Source organism: Diceros bicornis, chromosome 18 (assembly GCF_020826845.1).
Source record: "Diceros bicornis minor isolate mBicDic1 chromosome 18, mDicBic1.mat.cur, whole genome shotgun sequence".
NCBI lineage: Eukaryota > Metazoa > Chordata > Mammalia > Perissodactyla > Rhinocerotidae > Diceros > Diceros bicornis.
This window is the reverse complement of record NC_080757.1, coordinates 20,020,118-20,036,823: the sequence shown is the minus strand read 5'-3', so window position 1 is coordinate 20,036,823 and position 16,706 is coordinate 20,020,118. Positions and strand designations below refer to the sequence as shown.

Below are 16,706 nucleotides of genomic sequence, written 5' to 3'. Positions count from 1 at the left end.
AGTGCTAGGCCTGGCGGCTGCTGTGCCCACCCCTCCCAGGCTCTCCTGGGCTTGCTTCCTCAGGTTGCGTGCATCTAAGTAGCTGTCCTGGTTTGCTTGCTCTTCTGCTCAGCCCACTCGCAGGGGTTCCTGTTGCCCAGTCCCGCTTGTGCGTTGACCTGCTCTGACCTCCCAGGAATCAAGCGAGAGTCAGGAAGGTCATCCTCTGGGCTGAGTGTGTTCCAGCCCCATCTGGCCTTGTCTACATTTGCCCCCTTTCAAGGAACACATGAGAGTAGCTTGGGGTTTGCCGTGCAAACGGACTCATTCAGGAACATGTTTAAGAACCTTAAAGCAGTAAAATCAGAATTTAACTACTTTCAAAGATAACAAGATACTGGAATTTTCATGATAAAAATGGCTGATGATGAGTGTTAATCTACCCGGCCTAGTGCTAAGCACTTTACATCTCCCTCCCAGGAAGGTAGTACTGTTATTCCCCCATTTTACAGATGAGGAAACTGAGGCACAGAGTGGCTGAGTAACTTAACCCAAGTTGAGGCAACTGGACAGCCATAGAGCTGGGATTTGAGCCCATCTGTTGGACTCTAGGCCCCAGCACCTGCCCCTCCCTCTCCACACCACCTCTGGCTGGCATTCCTGAGATAGCTCAACAGTGACATTCTGTCATCTGATAGTGCTGGTGACAGGGGCCCAGGTACAGCTGTGTCAACTGAGGTGCACAGGCTTTGCAGGGAGAAATCCTGTAGTCTTTGGCCCTTGTGTGTTAGGGATGGTGGTCCCCTCTCCTCCCCTCTCCCAGAGCTGACATCACCTCGACCCCACTGCAGTTCCATTCCTGGGTTCCAGGTCTGATTTCTTACGTCACCTGAACCCCATGTTTCCTTACCTTCCTCTGCCCAGATGAAATGGTCTCTTAGGAAGAGAGCTTTGAAGATTTTATAGTGGAGAAGGCCTGAGTGATTGAATGGCCTTCACAGATCCCTTATGAACGAGGCGTGGATGTTCTTGTCAAGCTGCCTCCCAGCCTCCCTTCCCAGCTGGGAGTGACCCTGGTGGGACTCAGTGTTTCAGGAGGCCTGGTTTTAATCTGTTAACTTGAGTCGTTCTGTCCGTGCCGGGGGGTTGGGGTAGTGTAGGGAGCACTGACATTTTGACTCGGGAGCCCTCGGTGTGGAGCTGGTGCCACAATGCAGTAAACGTGTGTGGCCTTGGGCACGTCGCTTCACCTCTCAGCCTTGGTTTCTCATCTCTATAAAGCGGAGACGGACGTAGTCCTAGTAGGTTTGTGGTGAAGGCAGGTGAGATGATGTCTCCCTAAAGCACTCTGTAAACTGTGAAGTGCTGACCAGGTGGGAAATGCCCTGCCTGAGTATCCATAAGCTGCATGGTCATCTCGTTGGTGTGCTTCACTGCAAGAAGGGACCGTCATGTCACTGGTGGGTCATTGTGGTCTCGGTTGGAACTCCGTTTGGTAGTTTGGTGTCAGAGGTTGTACAAAGTGGACTGTAAAAAGGATGTGAGTGCTGATCTGCCCTCGTGCTCAGAGCTGCCCGTTTCCACAGCTGGTCGTTCTCCTTGTTCAGGAGGAGCCTGCAGACACGTCAACAGATCGATAATCGACACCTGCATTTGGACACTCGCCTTTTGAGGTCTCTCCCAAACCCCTGTCCCCGTCTCCCTGTCAGCTGTCAAAGCCACGGCCTTTCCCACCATTGAGGCCGCAGAGAAGGGAGATGGGAACAAATATTTGCTGGGCGCCTACAGCACACTAGCTACTGGACTGTATCGTTTTGTCTTCACAGAGACCTTTTGAGGCTGATCTTTCTCCCCCATTTACAACAGAGGAAATAAAGGCTCAGAGACATTCTGTCAATTGCTCATGGTCCCTTCGCGGCTGGAGATGGGGGTGAGATTTGAACCTGGGTCTACTGACTCTAATCCCTGTGATCTTTCCGATTAAGATAGGGAGAGCTCTCTCTCTGTCTCTTGCCAGGAACACCTGGGCCCACTCTCCTTTATGGGGTAGGATGCTTCCTGTGCTGCATGTGGGTTGGAGAGGGCTGGACAGAACCAGCAGCCCCCAGCTGGCTGAAGAAGCTCCTCTGGGGTCTGGCCACTTTGGCAAATGCTGCCTCTCTCCAGCTTCTTTCTGTCTGACCTGCCTCTGGGGGCTGCCGACAGGAGTTGGAGATGGAACTGCTGGAGCAGTGACTTTTCCTCTTGGGGGGTGTAGGACTCCCCTCTCCCCGCCCCTCCCCTCCACTCTGGCTCAGAAGTGGTGAGACACCTGGGCTGGGAGCTGCCTGTGGGCCGAGGTGCCTTTGCCAACCAAGTTGGACCTTCAGCCAAAGGCTTCCGACAGGTAGCTGGCCCCCTCCCGCATAAAGCTCCAAGTTCTAGTAAATCAAACAAATGGGGCTCTGCCCTGTTGGCTCATTTGCAGGAGAAACTCAGCTCTTCAACTTCCTGCGTACCAGAGTGCTGGTGTGCCAGAAATTCCCCGGACCAGCAAGCAGGGAAGTCTTGTCCTGATAGTAAAAATGCTAATAAAACATCTCCAGAATCTGCTCCTTCCCTTCCACCCACACTGCCACTAACTACGTCACCTTTTGTTCTCATCATTTGCTGAATTGCCGTGGCTTCTTAATTGATTTTCCTGTTTCTGGTTTCTCCACACCCACTTCAATCTGTCCTCCACATGGTTTCCAGGATGATAATCATTCAAAAATGCAAATCACATTTCTTACTTTGCTTCCCTCCCCATGCCTGCAAGATTGAGAGCAGATGTCTTAGTGTGGCCTTCTGGGATTTTCCAGAACGTTCCAGGACCTACATGAGCTGGGCCTGCCTCCTGGCTGACTTTGCTCTCCCACCCTTCCTCATCCCCTCTAGTCTTTAGCTACTTGCTATGCCTTTTTTAAAAGAAGGTTCTTTCGTGACCCTGGTCTTTGCTCATGCTATGCCCCCCACCTGGAGTGCCTTCCCTGCCCCTTACCTTCTGTCTGTGTGCCACACCTCATGCCCCACCCCAACCTGTTGAACTCATTCTGAGGATTACTTCCTCCTTGATGCTTTCCTAGGATCTTAGCCACCAACCTGCAGTTAGACCCATTCCCATGGGATCCCACAGCAAGTACACACACCACTGTTGTGGCACCAAGGTGGCACGCTCCCTGTGGCATCAGCCGTCCTTGTCTGGAGGGCCCGAGGCGGCCCACTCACACACCTGGCACCTTGGTGGGGACGGCTGGGTGGCTGGGCTCAGCTGGCGTGCCCTTCCTCTCCGTGCGGGCTCAGGCCTCTCCGTGTGGTCTCTCCACCAGAGTAGTCAGGGCTCCAGGAGACCCTTCCGCTGTCCTGCTGTCCTGTTGCTCAGAGCAGCCACAGACCAGCCCCGATTCAAGGGGAGAGGAACTAGATCTTCGATTGGAAGATGTCTCTATCTTGGTGGCCATCTTTAATCCACTGTGGTAGTCTACACTAGTATCCTAGCCTCGAATGATCCTATGACTGTCAGGTGGGGAAGAACCCCTCTCACCACCCCCTGCCAACAACAGGGGCTCTTCCAGCCATTCTTTTTCTCTACAAGTGCAAGACCCTACATGGCCTGCTTCCCCACCCCACTGTGTGCACCCCTGGAGACCGGGTCATCTCGCGTCCTCCTAGGAGCAGGAATGCAGCTAGGGCTTGTATTCCCAAGCACTCAGCATCAGCTACATCTGGCAGGTTATTAGAACAACAAGGGTTCCACATCTCTCTACCTGTCCAGTCAGGTTAAATGTCCAGTTGTACTCCAGTTGTACATATGGACTGTAGAACACTAGGTTCCTTTTTCCGGTATATGTAGCTCTCTAAGCCTCAGTATCCTCATTTGTAAAATGCGATTAATAATAGTACCTATCAGAGGGTTAATGTGCATGTTAGATGAGACGATATACATACAGTGCATAGCACAGTGCCTGGCACATAGGAATTTCCAATAAAAAAAAAACAAAACAGTGCACAGTTGTGGTAGAAACAGTCCTGGAGTAGGAAGATTACTTCAAGATGGATCATAGACCTACACAAAGAAGATAAAACTATAAAACTTCTAGAACATAGGAGAACATCTTTGTGAATGTGGGCTTGGCAAAGATTTCTTGGATAGGAAATAAAAAGCACAAACCAAATGAGAAAAAAATTGATAAATTAGACTTCATAAAAAAGTCGCCGCTCTTTGAAATTCAGAACGACTTTTGGAAGAATGCTTTTGGATGGCATGTGGTCCTAAGAAGAATGAAGAGATACCCTTCTTTTTGTGTTTTTTTGGGAAACCAACAGGGAAGTCTTAGCCTTAGAAACGTTAGCCTTAGAAGGTTTAGAAGGAGGTTGAAATAGTGCAGGCTTAATAAATGTTAGCAGAAAGGACTGCTTTTGGTTGCAAGTAACAGAAATGTGACTTCCACAAATAGGCCGTTATGTTTCTCCTGCAATGAGAAGTTTGGAGTTGGGTGGCTCACGTGTTGGTTCAGCAGCTGGGCAGCGCTGGTGTCTCTGTTCTCTGGACACCTCTTGGCAATTCTAACCATCAAAGCAGGAAGGGCAGTGGTGGGCAGCCCCAGAGACGGTCCCACTTGTGGGGAAAGCAAACACTTCCCAGCATTCCTGTGGACACGTCCTCATGTCTCATTGACCAGAATTGTCACATGTAGCTATTTTCAAGGCAAGCTGGAAGTCAGGACTGGATCATCACAATAGTGTGCTGGGACCCCATCCCAGGTCAGTTACGTGGATGTGAAGTCAGGGTTGAGAACCACTGACTCAAACTAGTTCATCACCGGGCACAGTGCTGCCCCAAAGAAATCAGTCTGTGAGCGAGGCAGAAGTCAGGAGTAGATATCAGGTTGATAATGAGCAGCACCCATCATTCCATGGTTGCCACTGCATTAGTTGACCCCTGGTATCTGAGGCACTCACCTGCCCGCTGCCCTTTGCCTCCTGCATAGCCCTTTATCTTTTTCTGTGATGACCTGAGTTGCTAGGCAAACAGTCACGTTCCTGGAAAGGAAGACCTTCTATCTCCCCAGCGTGTGGCACAATCTCCTACTCACAGTAAGTACTTTCAGATCAGAGTTTGAAGCACCTCATCATCCCCCGTCCCTCTTTTCTACTGGCTGCCAGGGGACCAGGTCTTAAGGATAGGTAAGGAGGTGGGCCCATGGTTAGAAATCCACCTTTGCCATGAGGTGCAGGCTCTACCTCTCTTTCTGGGCCTCTGCTTGATAATTTGCACCTAGGTCCCCTCTGGTGTGCAGTGTCAGGAATTCTCTGGGATTACCTCTTGTAATTGAGGTGTTGAGGGCCAAGCCATGCTCCATGGGCCTGGTGAACTTCAGACAGGCACGTGGAGTAAGTGTTTGAACTGAGACAAAGGCTGTGTCAATTAAGGGTCTGGCCTGTGGGTGACACACACCTGTGGCTCCTGACACCTGCTCTCCCTGTGGTTTCCCAGCAGAAGCACCGAGCACTGGGGCTGTCAGGAATGCTCAGAAGGTGGGCATACCTGCCGCTCTTCTGTGCCCCCCGCAGTCCTCTAGTCAGGTCTATCTGTGGATACATCTGTCACCCCCACTTGTGTGAGTGCCTGCAGCTTATACACCAGGTTGCTGTGACTGTGTCGCAGTGCCTCCCACAGTGCTGGGCATCGGGAAGGTGACCACTCGTTGACTGAATGAATGGAGGATAGAAGTTCTCCTTCCCTTCCCTCCTGCAGTCATTTCAGGCCCAGGGTGGTTAGGCGATGGAGCGGTGTCTTGCTTTCTCCTGATTTAGTCTAGTTTGTCCCCACAGCCTCCAAGGACTGCTGGTTCTAAAAACCACATGGGGTATTGGGGGCTTAGAGGACTGAATTGAGGCAGGAAGCAGAACTGGAAAGGCAGCCCGAGACAGTTCATTCACTGGCTTTTCAAGGTGAAGATCGCTTTCTGAAGAGCACATTTGTTTGACTTACTCTTGGCTTCTCGGATGGGAGCTGTCCTAGAATATTGAGGTCAGGGAAATGCCTTCCTCTTGAAAGCCTTTCCTGTTGAGTTTCTCGACCTCAGTGGAGCACGAGATGGGATGGCAGGTGTCTCTGCGAAGACTCGGGTCCTTGGCCGTCCACCCTGGCCTGGCTCAAGCTCTGTCTTTGCTAGGAAGCTTTCTGAGTGCTTCTAAGCCACATCAGTCTCTCCTTTCCCTGCCGCCTCATAGTTTGTGCCAGAGCAATTAGAAGGGGTGATGTTATCTAATGGGGTGCTAATTGCACGGGCAATCAGTGCTTCTGGACAGGGTCTCCTGCACCCACTGCCATGCTGGCCCTGGGTGGGCACTCACACCCATCAGAAAATGGATCCCATTTTGTCTCAGTCTGGGTTTGAACCTCCCATCTGCAGCCTGTTGTCAGGCCCGGGCGCCCGCAGCCCCAGTGGAGCCGAGGAAGGGCAGGAAGCCCTGAGTTCCCAGTTGTGGTCCTCTCACCCCCGGCCTCTTTGGGAACGGCTCCACTTGTGGTCTGGGGCAGACTTGTTTGTTTGTGTTTGAAGTTCTCTGACTCCGAGTTTGACGTCAGGGCAGGGTTGCTGGTGGGAGGCTTGGCAGGGAGATCGTCTCTGCACAAATGCACTTGTCTGGCAGCTTCCCCGGGAGAGCACGGGCGCGGGACGGGGACAGGCGAAGGATGCTGGTTGCGAAATGTGCGGCTTGGGAATTGAGGTCACTTTCTCCTCTCCTCGCCCCACTTTCCCTGGTGCGCTCACTCTCTCTGCCCCTTGCCTGCTAACGGCAGCCCCACTGAGTACCCACAAGAGCCCTGCGAGGCTCGGCAGTGCTGGGGCCAAGGGCAGCCGCCAGTGCGCTTGGAGCCCAGTGCTGTGGTCTGCCCGCGGCTGTGTGTGTGGAGCTGTCAGCTGTATCACGACCCCCCGAGGCCTCCTTATGTTCTCAGAAATCATTTTGCAACACATTTGCCCTGGCAGCCTGATCAGACTGCTTAGCTGGCTGGGCTGGCAGGAAGTCCGCAGAAGCGTATTCCAGCTTCGGGGAGGAGGTGGGAGAAGTAAGGGGAACAGTCTCAAGGCCTGGGCAGAGCCAGCGGTGCTGGGGAGGGAGTGGCTGCTTCAGGAGACCATTGAGGGAAGGCTGGAGTAAGTTGCAAGACTTTTGGTGACTTCCTGAAGTTTGGGAGGGGGTAGACAGGAACCTGACACTCACAAGGAGTGCTGTGAATATCCTCTTAAGGGTACAGTGCTGCCCACCTGAGAGGAATGAGTCAGGGTCCCGTAGATGTTGGTGAGCGAGAGGTTGGTCCGAAAACCACACCTGCTGTCTGGAGGACTGAGTGAGCCAAGGGGATGGATATGTGGAGTGGCCGTGTAGGTGCCTCACCTCATTCTGCAAAGCATGTTGGGATCTCCTTGAAGGGGCAACCCCAGGTACCTGGTAGGGTGGTGGCTAATTTTAATGAATTTAGAGCTGGTTTGGAGCCAGGGATTGGGTGTAGCCCAGATGGTAAGTTACTGCAAATCAGGACCAGAGGCAGGGGCCCATTGTGTGACTGGACACATTTGGAGAGCGTGGAGCAGTCTGGGGCTTTTATTCAGGACAGTCTGGGCATTGCTGGATTCTGGGCTTCAAGCCACGAGAGAGGTAGACCCTGCCACTGCCATCCTGCTTATGCCGGTCAGGACAGCTTAGATGAGCTAAGCGGGTGGGTGGCAGGAGTCATTGTTTTAGAAGATGATATGGTACATAGGAACAGAGCATTGGGTTGAGGGCTGAGTCCCTTCATGATTCGAGAAAGTTACACAGCTCTCGGTGCCTCAGTTTCCTCAATTGTGAGATGGGAATAATAAATACAGCTTTAAGTCTCATGGGTTTAGCACTTGTGGTTTGACTGTTCGTGAGTGACCCTGAGTGATGAGCCATACTTGTCCTTGTGCTGAGGCTAGACTCAGAATTGCTGCTCTTTGCAGGGCGGGTGGGCGTCCGAGGGCCAGTGAGTGAGCCAAGCAGGCTGCCCAGCACTCGCGTTGCGATACAGCTCTGTTTGCTTCCACTTGATGCTGAGTGCACTGTACTTCCCATCAAGAGTCTGGAAGGATCTGTGACATTTTCAGTTATACGCAACTGTGTTTTGTGGAAGAAAGATATGCTTAGGGACATTGCCAGCTGTGGGGTTGTGTGAAGTTTGGGACATCACTCTTGCGCTGTTGGGGATCTACTGCAACTCTTTTTTTTTTTTTTTTTAATATTTATTTATTTATTTATTTTTCCCCCAAAGCCCCAGCAGATAGTTGTATGTCATAGTTGCACATCCTTCTAGTTGCTGTATGTGGGACACGGCCTCAGCATGGCCGGAGAAGCAGTGCGTCGGTGCGCGCCCGGGATCCGAACCCGGGCCGCCAGCAGTGGAGCGCACGCACTTAACCACTAAGCCACGGGGCCGGCCCGCTACTGCAACTCTTACCTCCAGGAGTTTTCATTGAGAATTGAGGGAGAGAAGGTAATAATGTACTACAGAAACAGAAGAGAGCATTGTTACTATGAAGGTTGGTAATTGAATATCTGCCTGATTGCCATAATTGAGAGAGCCGGCTACTGTACATGGGAGTCTGGTGTCCACTTCCGCCTGTGCCTGGGATTCATTTGTCCATTTATATTTCAATATCTGTCACGTCTGTCTCCATAGACTGAACTGCCTACTCTACTTGAGACATGAAGACCTGGGGTACTGAGAGGGGCAACGATCTGCTCAGAGTTCCGCAGCAGCCAATGGCTGAGTCAGGGCTAGGGTGACAGATATCTTGGCATCTGGCCACTTCCATAGCCCAGATCACAGATTTGGGGGTCACCCACAGAAGGGACCTCCCCATCCCAAGCACTGTAGTTTTAGGGTGCGGCTGACTTTGTTTGCAAAGTCACTTGTCTGGAAAGACGTGTTTTCTGCAGAGGTGCTAAAGCCTGGGTAGTGTAATCCAGATTGCACTGGCTGAAAGTCTTCATGCTCCTCCTCATCAAGGCCGTGCTTGCGGGCTGAGCAGGACGAATACTGAGTGTCCTATTTAGTGAGCACTTCATGTATTCTGGACATTGGACGAAGCACTTTGTATCCATGAATCCCACAGTGAATTTTCAGCTCTGGAGCCTGTATTATTTTCTCCACTTTACAGATGAGGAAACTAAGATAAAGTAAACTGGTGACTGCCACCAGGGGTACGGGGTGGCACCAGGGGTGGGACTTAGGTCTGCCTGGCTGCCCAGCCTGTGATTCCTGCTGGGGGATGGAACAGTTAACGAATGGTAGCATGGCCCCTGATCAGTCAGAACAGGTGCCGGTGGTAAACAGGAGGTGTGGGCACACCCGTGCACCTGCGTGGAATGTTTGCTTGGTCATTACCACTGCACCGCCCGGCCAGTCCGGCACAATGGCTGGCCCCCATCCAGCCACCCTGGGAAGCCTGCGAGAGCCTTCTATCAGGATGACCATTTTAGCTGGCGATGTCCTTTCTCTTTGGGGGCAGGGCAGCTACCCCTCCAGCCCACGGTGGCTGCCCCCAAGGGATGTTGGTTCTGTGGCTGCGGGTGAGCCCGGTGTCCCAGATCAGCCTGGCCCATCAAAGTGTTGCTTGTGACGGCCGTGATGCACTCTGAAGGGTGAACATGGGATCTGTGGTGCCAGCTACAGGGAGGCAGGTTTGGACCCAACGTAAAGGAAGAATGATGAGGAAAGAGAGGCTGTGGTCCCCACGCTTGGGAGCCTTGAGCAGAGCAGACATGTAAGGCCTCTCATGTTCCTGCCACCCTCACGGTTCTGGGAGCTGCTTGCTTTTCCTGTGCAAGTTTCTCTCTTTCAGTGGCAGGTCCTTCAGGAGCTCTGAGAGGTGTTTGCTCTTCAGGGACGTCTGGCAGGCCTCATCTCCAAGGAAGTGATGCTCACAGCAGCCTCTGTTTGGGAGGCCTGGGTTTGAGTCATGCGCGGTGCAGCTAAGGATGGCAGATTACGTTTGAGCTTGATCAGGATGCCAGACTAGGGGTGCAGCTGCTTGTGAGGGCAAGCAGCATTCCCAGCGTCGGTGCAGCTCTGCTCTGGCCACGTCTTGGTGCTGACAGTGGAGTGCGAGCACTCCAAGGAGAGGGAGGGCTTGGGTTCCTTGGAATCAACTAGTGAGCCGGGTCTTGGTCCTCGTGCCTTTAAAATAAATGTACCAGATCTGTGAGTCCCATCAGCATTGTCCTGAAGGCCAGCGCCAGTTTTCGGGGTCTTCTTTAGCCCCATCTCTGAAACGGGCACGATCCCACCCACATCTCCCCTATTGCCCAGGGAGGTTGTAAGAGAACCTGAAGGTTTGGCTAATGAGGGCACCACCGTCTTCAGCTGCCACCGAGCACCCGTTTTCCTTGTTCCAGGCATTTTGCTGAACATTCTACATCCATATTTTCTCACGTAAATCTTCACAACAGTCTTGCGGTAAATCAACCCCATTTTACAGCTGGAGAAACTGAGGCCGACAGGTTAAAGCTGTGTTCTTCTACTGAGGGAGTGTGGTAATGAGGGGCTTTGAGGCCAGGTCCAGAGTTCTTCCTCCCAAAGCTACGCTGCCTCTTGGATATGGTTGGAGTAATCAACAGTAACATAGTAGGACCTGTATTTTTTTGTTCCAAGCACTTTTGTATATAGTGACTCACTTGGCCCCAAATTCCATAAAATGATACCTTTTTTATAGACAGTGAGATTGCAGCTGAGCTAAGGGGGATTTCCCCAAGATCCTTGATCTGAATGTCACAGTTGGGACCAGAGCCAAGATCTTTCAGCCTAGGACACTTAGAGAGCGCCTACTGTGTACTGTGTATGTGGTAGTACCCACCAACTGTTTGTGGGCTGACTTGATGCTCTTCGCTCTTTCTGTAAACCAGGCTGAGTGCCTGGGCGGGGTTGGGGCGCACACTCAAGAAGAAAAGGACACTGGGGGCGGGAGTGAGACTGGTTCCAGCCCAGGGTCCTCCCCTGCGGCCAGAGTGCTAATGACTCTAACTGCTGCTCCCATCGCTGAAACCCCAGGTGCTTTTCTATGCCGGAAAATTTATATCTTGCGGTTTTGTGGTTAAGAGAAAATGACAGTACCCATGAAAGGTCCCCTTGTAGGCCCCTGGGGCTGGGCTGGCAGGCCCCACTGTGGTTTGTCTGGGAAAGTAGCCCCTGGGTGCTTCTGTGACTGCGACCAACTTTCCTAAAAGTGAGAGCAGCCGCCTTCTGCCCGATCAGAGCTGCTGCATGCCGGGCACCTCCATCCTTGGTGAACAAGAACAGCTTTGCTCCTTCAGCAGAACCCAATTCCCCAGGTGTCTTTTCTTTTTTACGGGCTCCAGGAGATTGCAGCCGCCGGGATACCAGACCTGCTGGCAAACGGGTCACAAGGCCCTGCGTGTCTTTCCCTTTGTCTCAGCACAGCCGGCCAGGCTTATGGGGTATTAACTGGGTGCAGTGAGACATCGCTTCCATTTCTGCACGGTCCTCCCCACGGGCCTGCTTTGGGCAGTCTGGCGGGGATCTCTGACAGCCTTTAAAAAAAGGAACCGCTCACTCCTCTTCTGGGGAACTTGCCCTGAATTTTGAGACTCTCAGGCTCCGAGTCATCACTTGCCCAATTGGCGTTTGTTTTCCATTGTCATTTTGGTTAATGTGTGTGCCTGTCAGGGCTATAAAATGTGTTTATTTGTCCATTCATTCAACAAAGGTTTTACAATAGCAAGCCATGTGCCAGGCACTGTGCTGGTTGCTGGGGATCTGGTGGTGACCTGGGGACCAGGCCTCGTGGAGTTTACAGTCAAAAGAAGGAAGCAGACAAGTAAAATGTTAGAACTCTGATGTGTGATGTGATGGAGGAGAAGGGCAGGGGCTAAGGAGCGGGGCTGAAGGGCTTGGGGAAGGCTTCCTGGAGGGCTGGATGTCTAAGCTGAGCTGTGGAGGCTGGGGGCTCACTGGAAAGAGCCTTCCTGGCAGAGGGCAGAGGGCCTTGAGGCTGAAAAGGGCTGAGCACTCTGGAGGGGGCTGAACTAGAGAAAGCCCCAACACTGGCTCACTGCCGAGGCCAGGTCAGCTAATCTTGATGTTGACCTGGGAAGGCCAAAGTCTTATGCAGAATGGACGTGTTATTAGTTGGTTCCTGGAGGTCTGGCCCTTGAAATTCTCATGCCAGTGACAGACGGCCTTCTTTGCTGCTGATGTTCGTGCCAGCAGCCCAACCGGTTAATGTAGAAAAGAATGGTTTTGATTTTGCAGTTATTTGATTTCTTGTGCTGTCTTTGGTTGGCTCTTTGAAGCTGTGGTTTGAGAGCAGTTTGGAGTGGAGGGAAGGATGGGCCGTGAGAAACCTTCTAATGTGAGCATGAGGCCCATGCGTTTCCTTCCCTCCTTCCTTCCTCAGGCATTTTTGAGCACATGTTGTGTGCCGGGTGCAGTAATAGGCGTGTGGAGACAGTCATGAATGAGATGGACACGACTAACCTAGTCTTTGGGAGGGGTTTCCATACTATGGTTTAATCCTCCCAATAGACCATGAGCTAGATATCATCATTCCTGTTGTATAGATGAGAGAACCAAGACTCAGAAAAATTAGCCAGCTTCCCCGAGGTCACACAGCTGGTAAATGGCAGAACGTAGGTTTAAACCCAGATTCTGCTCAACTCGGAAGCCTGTGCTACATCTGCTGCTCTGGCGGCTCACATCTGTTGTGGGAGACCGGATAAGAAGCTCCAATATGAGCCCCACTGTGATACGGGCTACCACAGAGGTGTAGACAGCCCACTCAGGAGGGGATACGGGGAATTCAAATAAGGGCTGGGCAGTGTTGTCCAGGCTGAGGATGCTGGGACTTCTGGCCAGAGCGTATAGTTTGAGCAGAGGCCCAGTGAGTAGGAAAGTACAGGCAATATTTGAGGAATAGCCCTTAGGTGAGTGTGTACCTGGAGGGCAGGGTGGGAGTGGAGGTGAGCCTGGAGAAGAAGGTTGGGGCCCTGAGGTTGGAACTGGCCTCTGGTCACACTGGAGGGACCGATCAGAGTGGGGTGAGCTTGGATGAGGGAGTGCCTCTACTTAGCCCTGTAGGATAAAAACTGCACTTGTGTCTTCACGTGTGTTAGCTTTATGCTCTGTAGATGTTCCCAGGGGCTTAGGTTCCATGATAGCACAGCAAATACACTTCTAGTGCCGCGGCTCTGAGTTGCCAGCCTCAGCAGAAAGCATTTGATTAGCAATGTCTGCTCAGAGGTGTAAAGCCTCAGCACAGAATATTCGACTAGCCATGTGTGCTCTGGGTACCTGAGGGTATGTGGTGCAGGAATGCCATGGGTTTGCCTCTGACTAGGTTTCACCAAACATCAAAACTATACAATTGTGTGGAATTATTTTGATTCTGACTCAGTGTTTCCTCTCTAGCAATTGTCCCTGTGTGCCACTGAGCCTCCTGAAGATACTAAGACATAACAGAGCTTGTGGCCACATGAGAGGGCCAGTACCCCTGGGTCTAGCAGATTGACTGTGAGCCTGGGACCAAACAAGTTTCTGGGGGAAATTTCAGAAAGGCTGAGGTAGAAGCAATGGTTTTGTTGTCATTATGGGTCTCATTTCATGCCTCATATCCCTCTAGCCACAGGGGTTCTTTACCTGGGGTCTGTGGATAGAATTCAGGGAGTCCATGAATTTGGATGGGGAAAAAATTGTACCTTTATTTTCATTAACCCTAACTGAAATTTAGCATGTTGTTTAATTTGGATGTGGGCAACAAGGCAGTCATCTTAGCAAATGATTCGTGTGACTGAGTCACCAGTAGAAATCAGCTATTTTCCAATCACGTTGCAGTTGTGGAGATCTCTGAAAAAGCAGTTTATACTTGTCACAACTTCAAAATTGTGATAGTTATGAGACCCACTGCAAGATATTATTTAATGCTTTACTAAAGAAGCTTTTAGTACTCGCACAATTCTAAGTAATATTTTGATAAATATATTTAAATATAATTGATTTCCTTTGTAATCCTGTGTTTTGTTTTATGCATGTAAAAGCATTATTTTTAGAAAAGGATCATGGGCCTCCCCAGACTGCCAAAGGGGTCCATGGTCCAAAAATGGTTAACAGCTCCTGTTTTAGTTGGAAATTGGGAGCCTTTCTAGATATTTGAAATTTTAAATTATTAATTGTTATTATTTTTTAGTATTGTGACTGCTAGCAAAAAGAGTCTGTACCCTTTAGAGAAATATACTGAGATGTTTACAGATGAAAGAAAAGGGAATGAATTAACAACAACAATAAAAACCCTGAGAGGGGGCAGCAGGCCTGGGAAGTGGCTCCAAATGGCAGGTTCCTGTATAAGACTTTGAAGGCAGTGCTTGCTTTTTAAGGAAGCTTGCAAGTCCCCAATGGGAGGCCACTAGAGTCTTGCCAACATCTCGGCAGTTCTCATGGGGTCCCCAGCTCACTTGATCTCAGCTGAGCCATGTGACTCCCTGGTCCTCTTCAGGTTGTGTGCTCATTTCTGTCTGTTCAAGTCTGCTCCCCCTTATTTTTAATCAGCCCCTGGCTGTGCCCTCTCTGCCTATCTGCCCCCCTCTGCATTCCTCAGTGCAGTGCAGGGCACCTGGTCGGAGCCCAGGGTTTGTCAGAACGCCAGGGTGACCTAAGTCAGGTTGTCCTTGTTTAAACTTACTTTATTTGAAGTTTCAGGTTTTTGAGAGTCTTTTGAAAGCTGTGGACACTCTGCCCCTGGAAGATGCGCAAACTCACACGTCTGAGATTTGCATACATTTCGGAGTGTGGGTCCCTGAAAGCCTATTGGCGGACTCAAGTCAAGGACCCTTGCCAATAATGCCACTGTCCAGCAGGCATGGCCGGCGCTCGGTATGCTCGCTGTGTGCCAGGCATGCACTGAGTCCTTCATTTCTTCTCAACCTCCCTGAGAGGAAGGTTCTGTTATTATTCCCATTTTCTGGAGGAGGAAATGGAGGCTTTTCTGGGGGCGGGGTGTTAAGTAACTTGTCCAAGGTCACAGGGCTAGGGTGTGCCTGAGCCCCTAGACCCAAACTCAGGCAGTCTAATTCTAAGCTGGAAGCATCCTAGGTGGAAGGTTACTCATCCTCCCCAAACCCCCACATCTTCCATATCATCAATTACTGACTCCCTCAACCTCCTCACCCCTCAGCCCCCATCCCCGGCAGGAAGCCCTTCTTATGCTTAACCCAGTTCTGTGTTCTGACCAGTCTTGCCCATTACTGTCTGAGGATCCCGGTCCTGAGGGGGAGGCGGTGTCAGCCAGCCTTGGGTAGGGGGCAGGGGGTTGTGGGTGGCTCTCCAGGTTTCCTGCAGGCTCTCCCAGACCCTTCTCCCCTCCTGCTCCCTCCCCAGGTCCTGCTTCACTGCTGTCTGAATGGCCGCAGAGGGGAACCCGGCAGCTCCTGTCCTTGTCACGCTGCTCGTGTTTGCCCGAGCTCCCCCGTAGCGTGCTCGGGGCTGCCATGTGCATGTGTCACGAATGAACCGGCCTTTTCTTTCCTGGGCTCCCTGCAGGCGAAGCTGGTCCGGTACATTTGCAAGCAGCGGCAGTGCAAGCTGAGCGTGGCTCCTGGCGAGAGGACCTCAGAGCTCAACAGCTACCCTCGCTTCAGCGACTGGCTTTACACCTTCAACGTGAGGCCGGAGGTGGTGCAGGTACGTGGGACGTGGGGACTCAGGTCACACGGTGGGGCAGGGAGGGGTCAAGCAAAGGGACCACACACAAACCCGAGGGCTAGTTTCCCTGTGGCTCAGACCGAGGGTCGATGCTCTCTACTCAGGAAAGGGACAGCAGCAGCAGGAGGGACCCAGGGTAAATGCGACTCCAGCCCGTGCCTGGGTGCCATTGCTTTATGAGCCAGACAGCCTGACCACGCCGGGCGTTCATTGGTTCACCGTAATGACAGCAGCCAAGATTTCTGGAAGCATTGGCTGTGCAACAGACACTGTATTAAACACTTTGTTTAGATAATGTCACTTAACTCTCACAAAACCCGGTGAAGGCGTTACTACCATTATTGCTATTTTATACTTGAGGAAATTAAAGCTCAGAATGGTTAAGTAACTTGTTCAAAATCATATAGCTGGTAAGTGATAGCTTTGGGATTTGGAAACAAGAGTCTGAGTTGAGTTTTCTCTTGTAACTGCTACAATATACTGTTTTCCCTCCTTTGTTCTCTCTTCCCATCCATCCAACCTACCCACCAACTAACCAACTAACTAACCAACCAGTGTATGTGGAGAGTGTACCCTCTGCCAGGTGTTGGGGGTACAGGACAGCTCTCGTGGGGCATAAATAACTCAGTGCCTGGCAGTGTGGCTCAGCCAGTCACTCTTTTTTTTGTGTGTGTGTGTGTGTGTGTGTGTGTGTGTGTGTGTGTGAGGAGGACCAGCCCTGAGCTAACATCTGATGCCAATCCTCCCCTTTTTTCTTGAGGAAGATAGGCTAACGTCCATGCCCGTCTTCCTCTACTTTGTATGGGATGCCGCCACTGCATGGCTTGACAAGCGGTGTGTCGGTGGATGCCCAGGATCCGAACCTGTGAACCCCAGGCCGCAGAAGCTGAGCGCGCGCACTTAACCGCTTGCACCACCAGGCCAGCCCCAGCCAGTCACTCTTTTAAATCTCTCCATTCTCTTT

General features: G+C 51.6%; 1 protein-coding gene across 1 annotated transcript in view; it reads left to right on the top strand.

Moving 5' to 3' along the window:
* The window catches only part of KSR1 (kinase suppressor of ras 1), a 149,282-nt gene that overhangs the window by 65,389 nt on the left and 67,187 nt on the right, over positions 1–16,706 (top strand). The window contains exon 2 of the mRNA XM_058560305.1: positions 15,581–15,721. Coding sequence (XP_058416288.1) covers positions 15,581–15,721 — 141 coding nt within the window. The remainder of the gene's footprint in view (positions 1–15,580; positions 15,722–16,706) is intronic.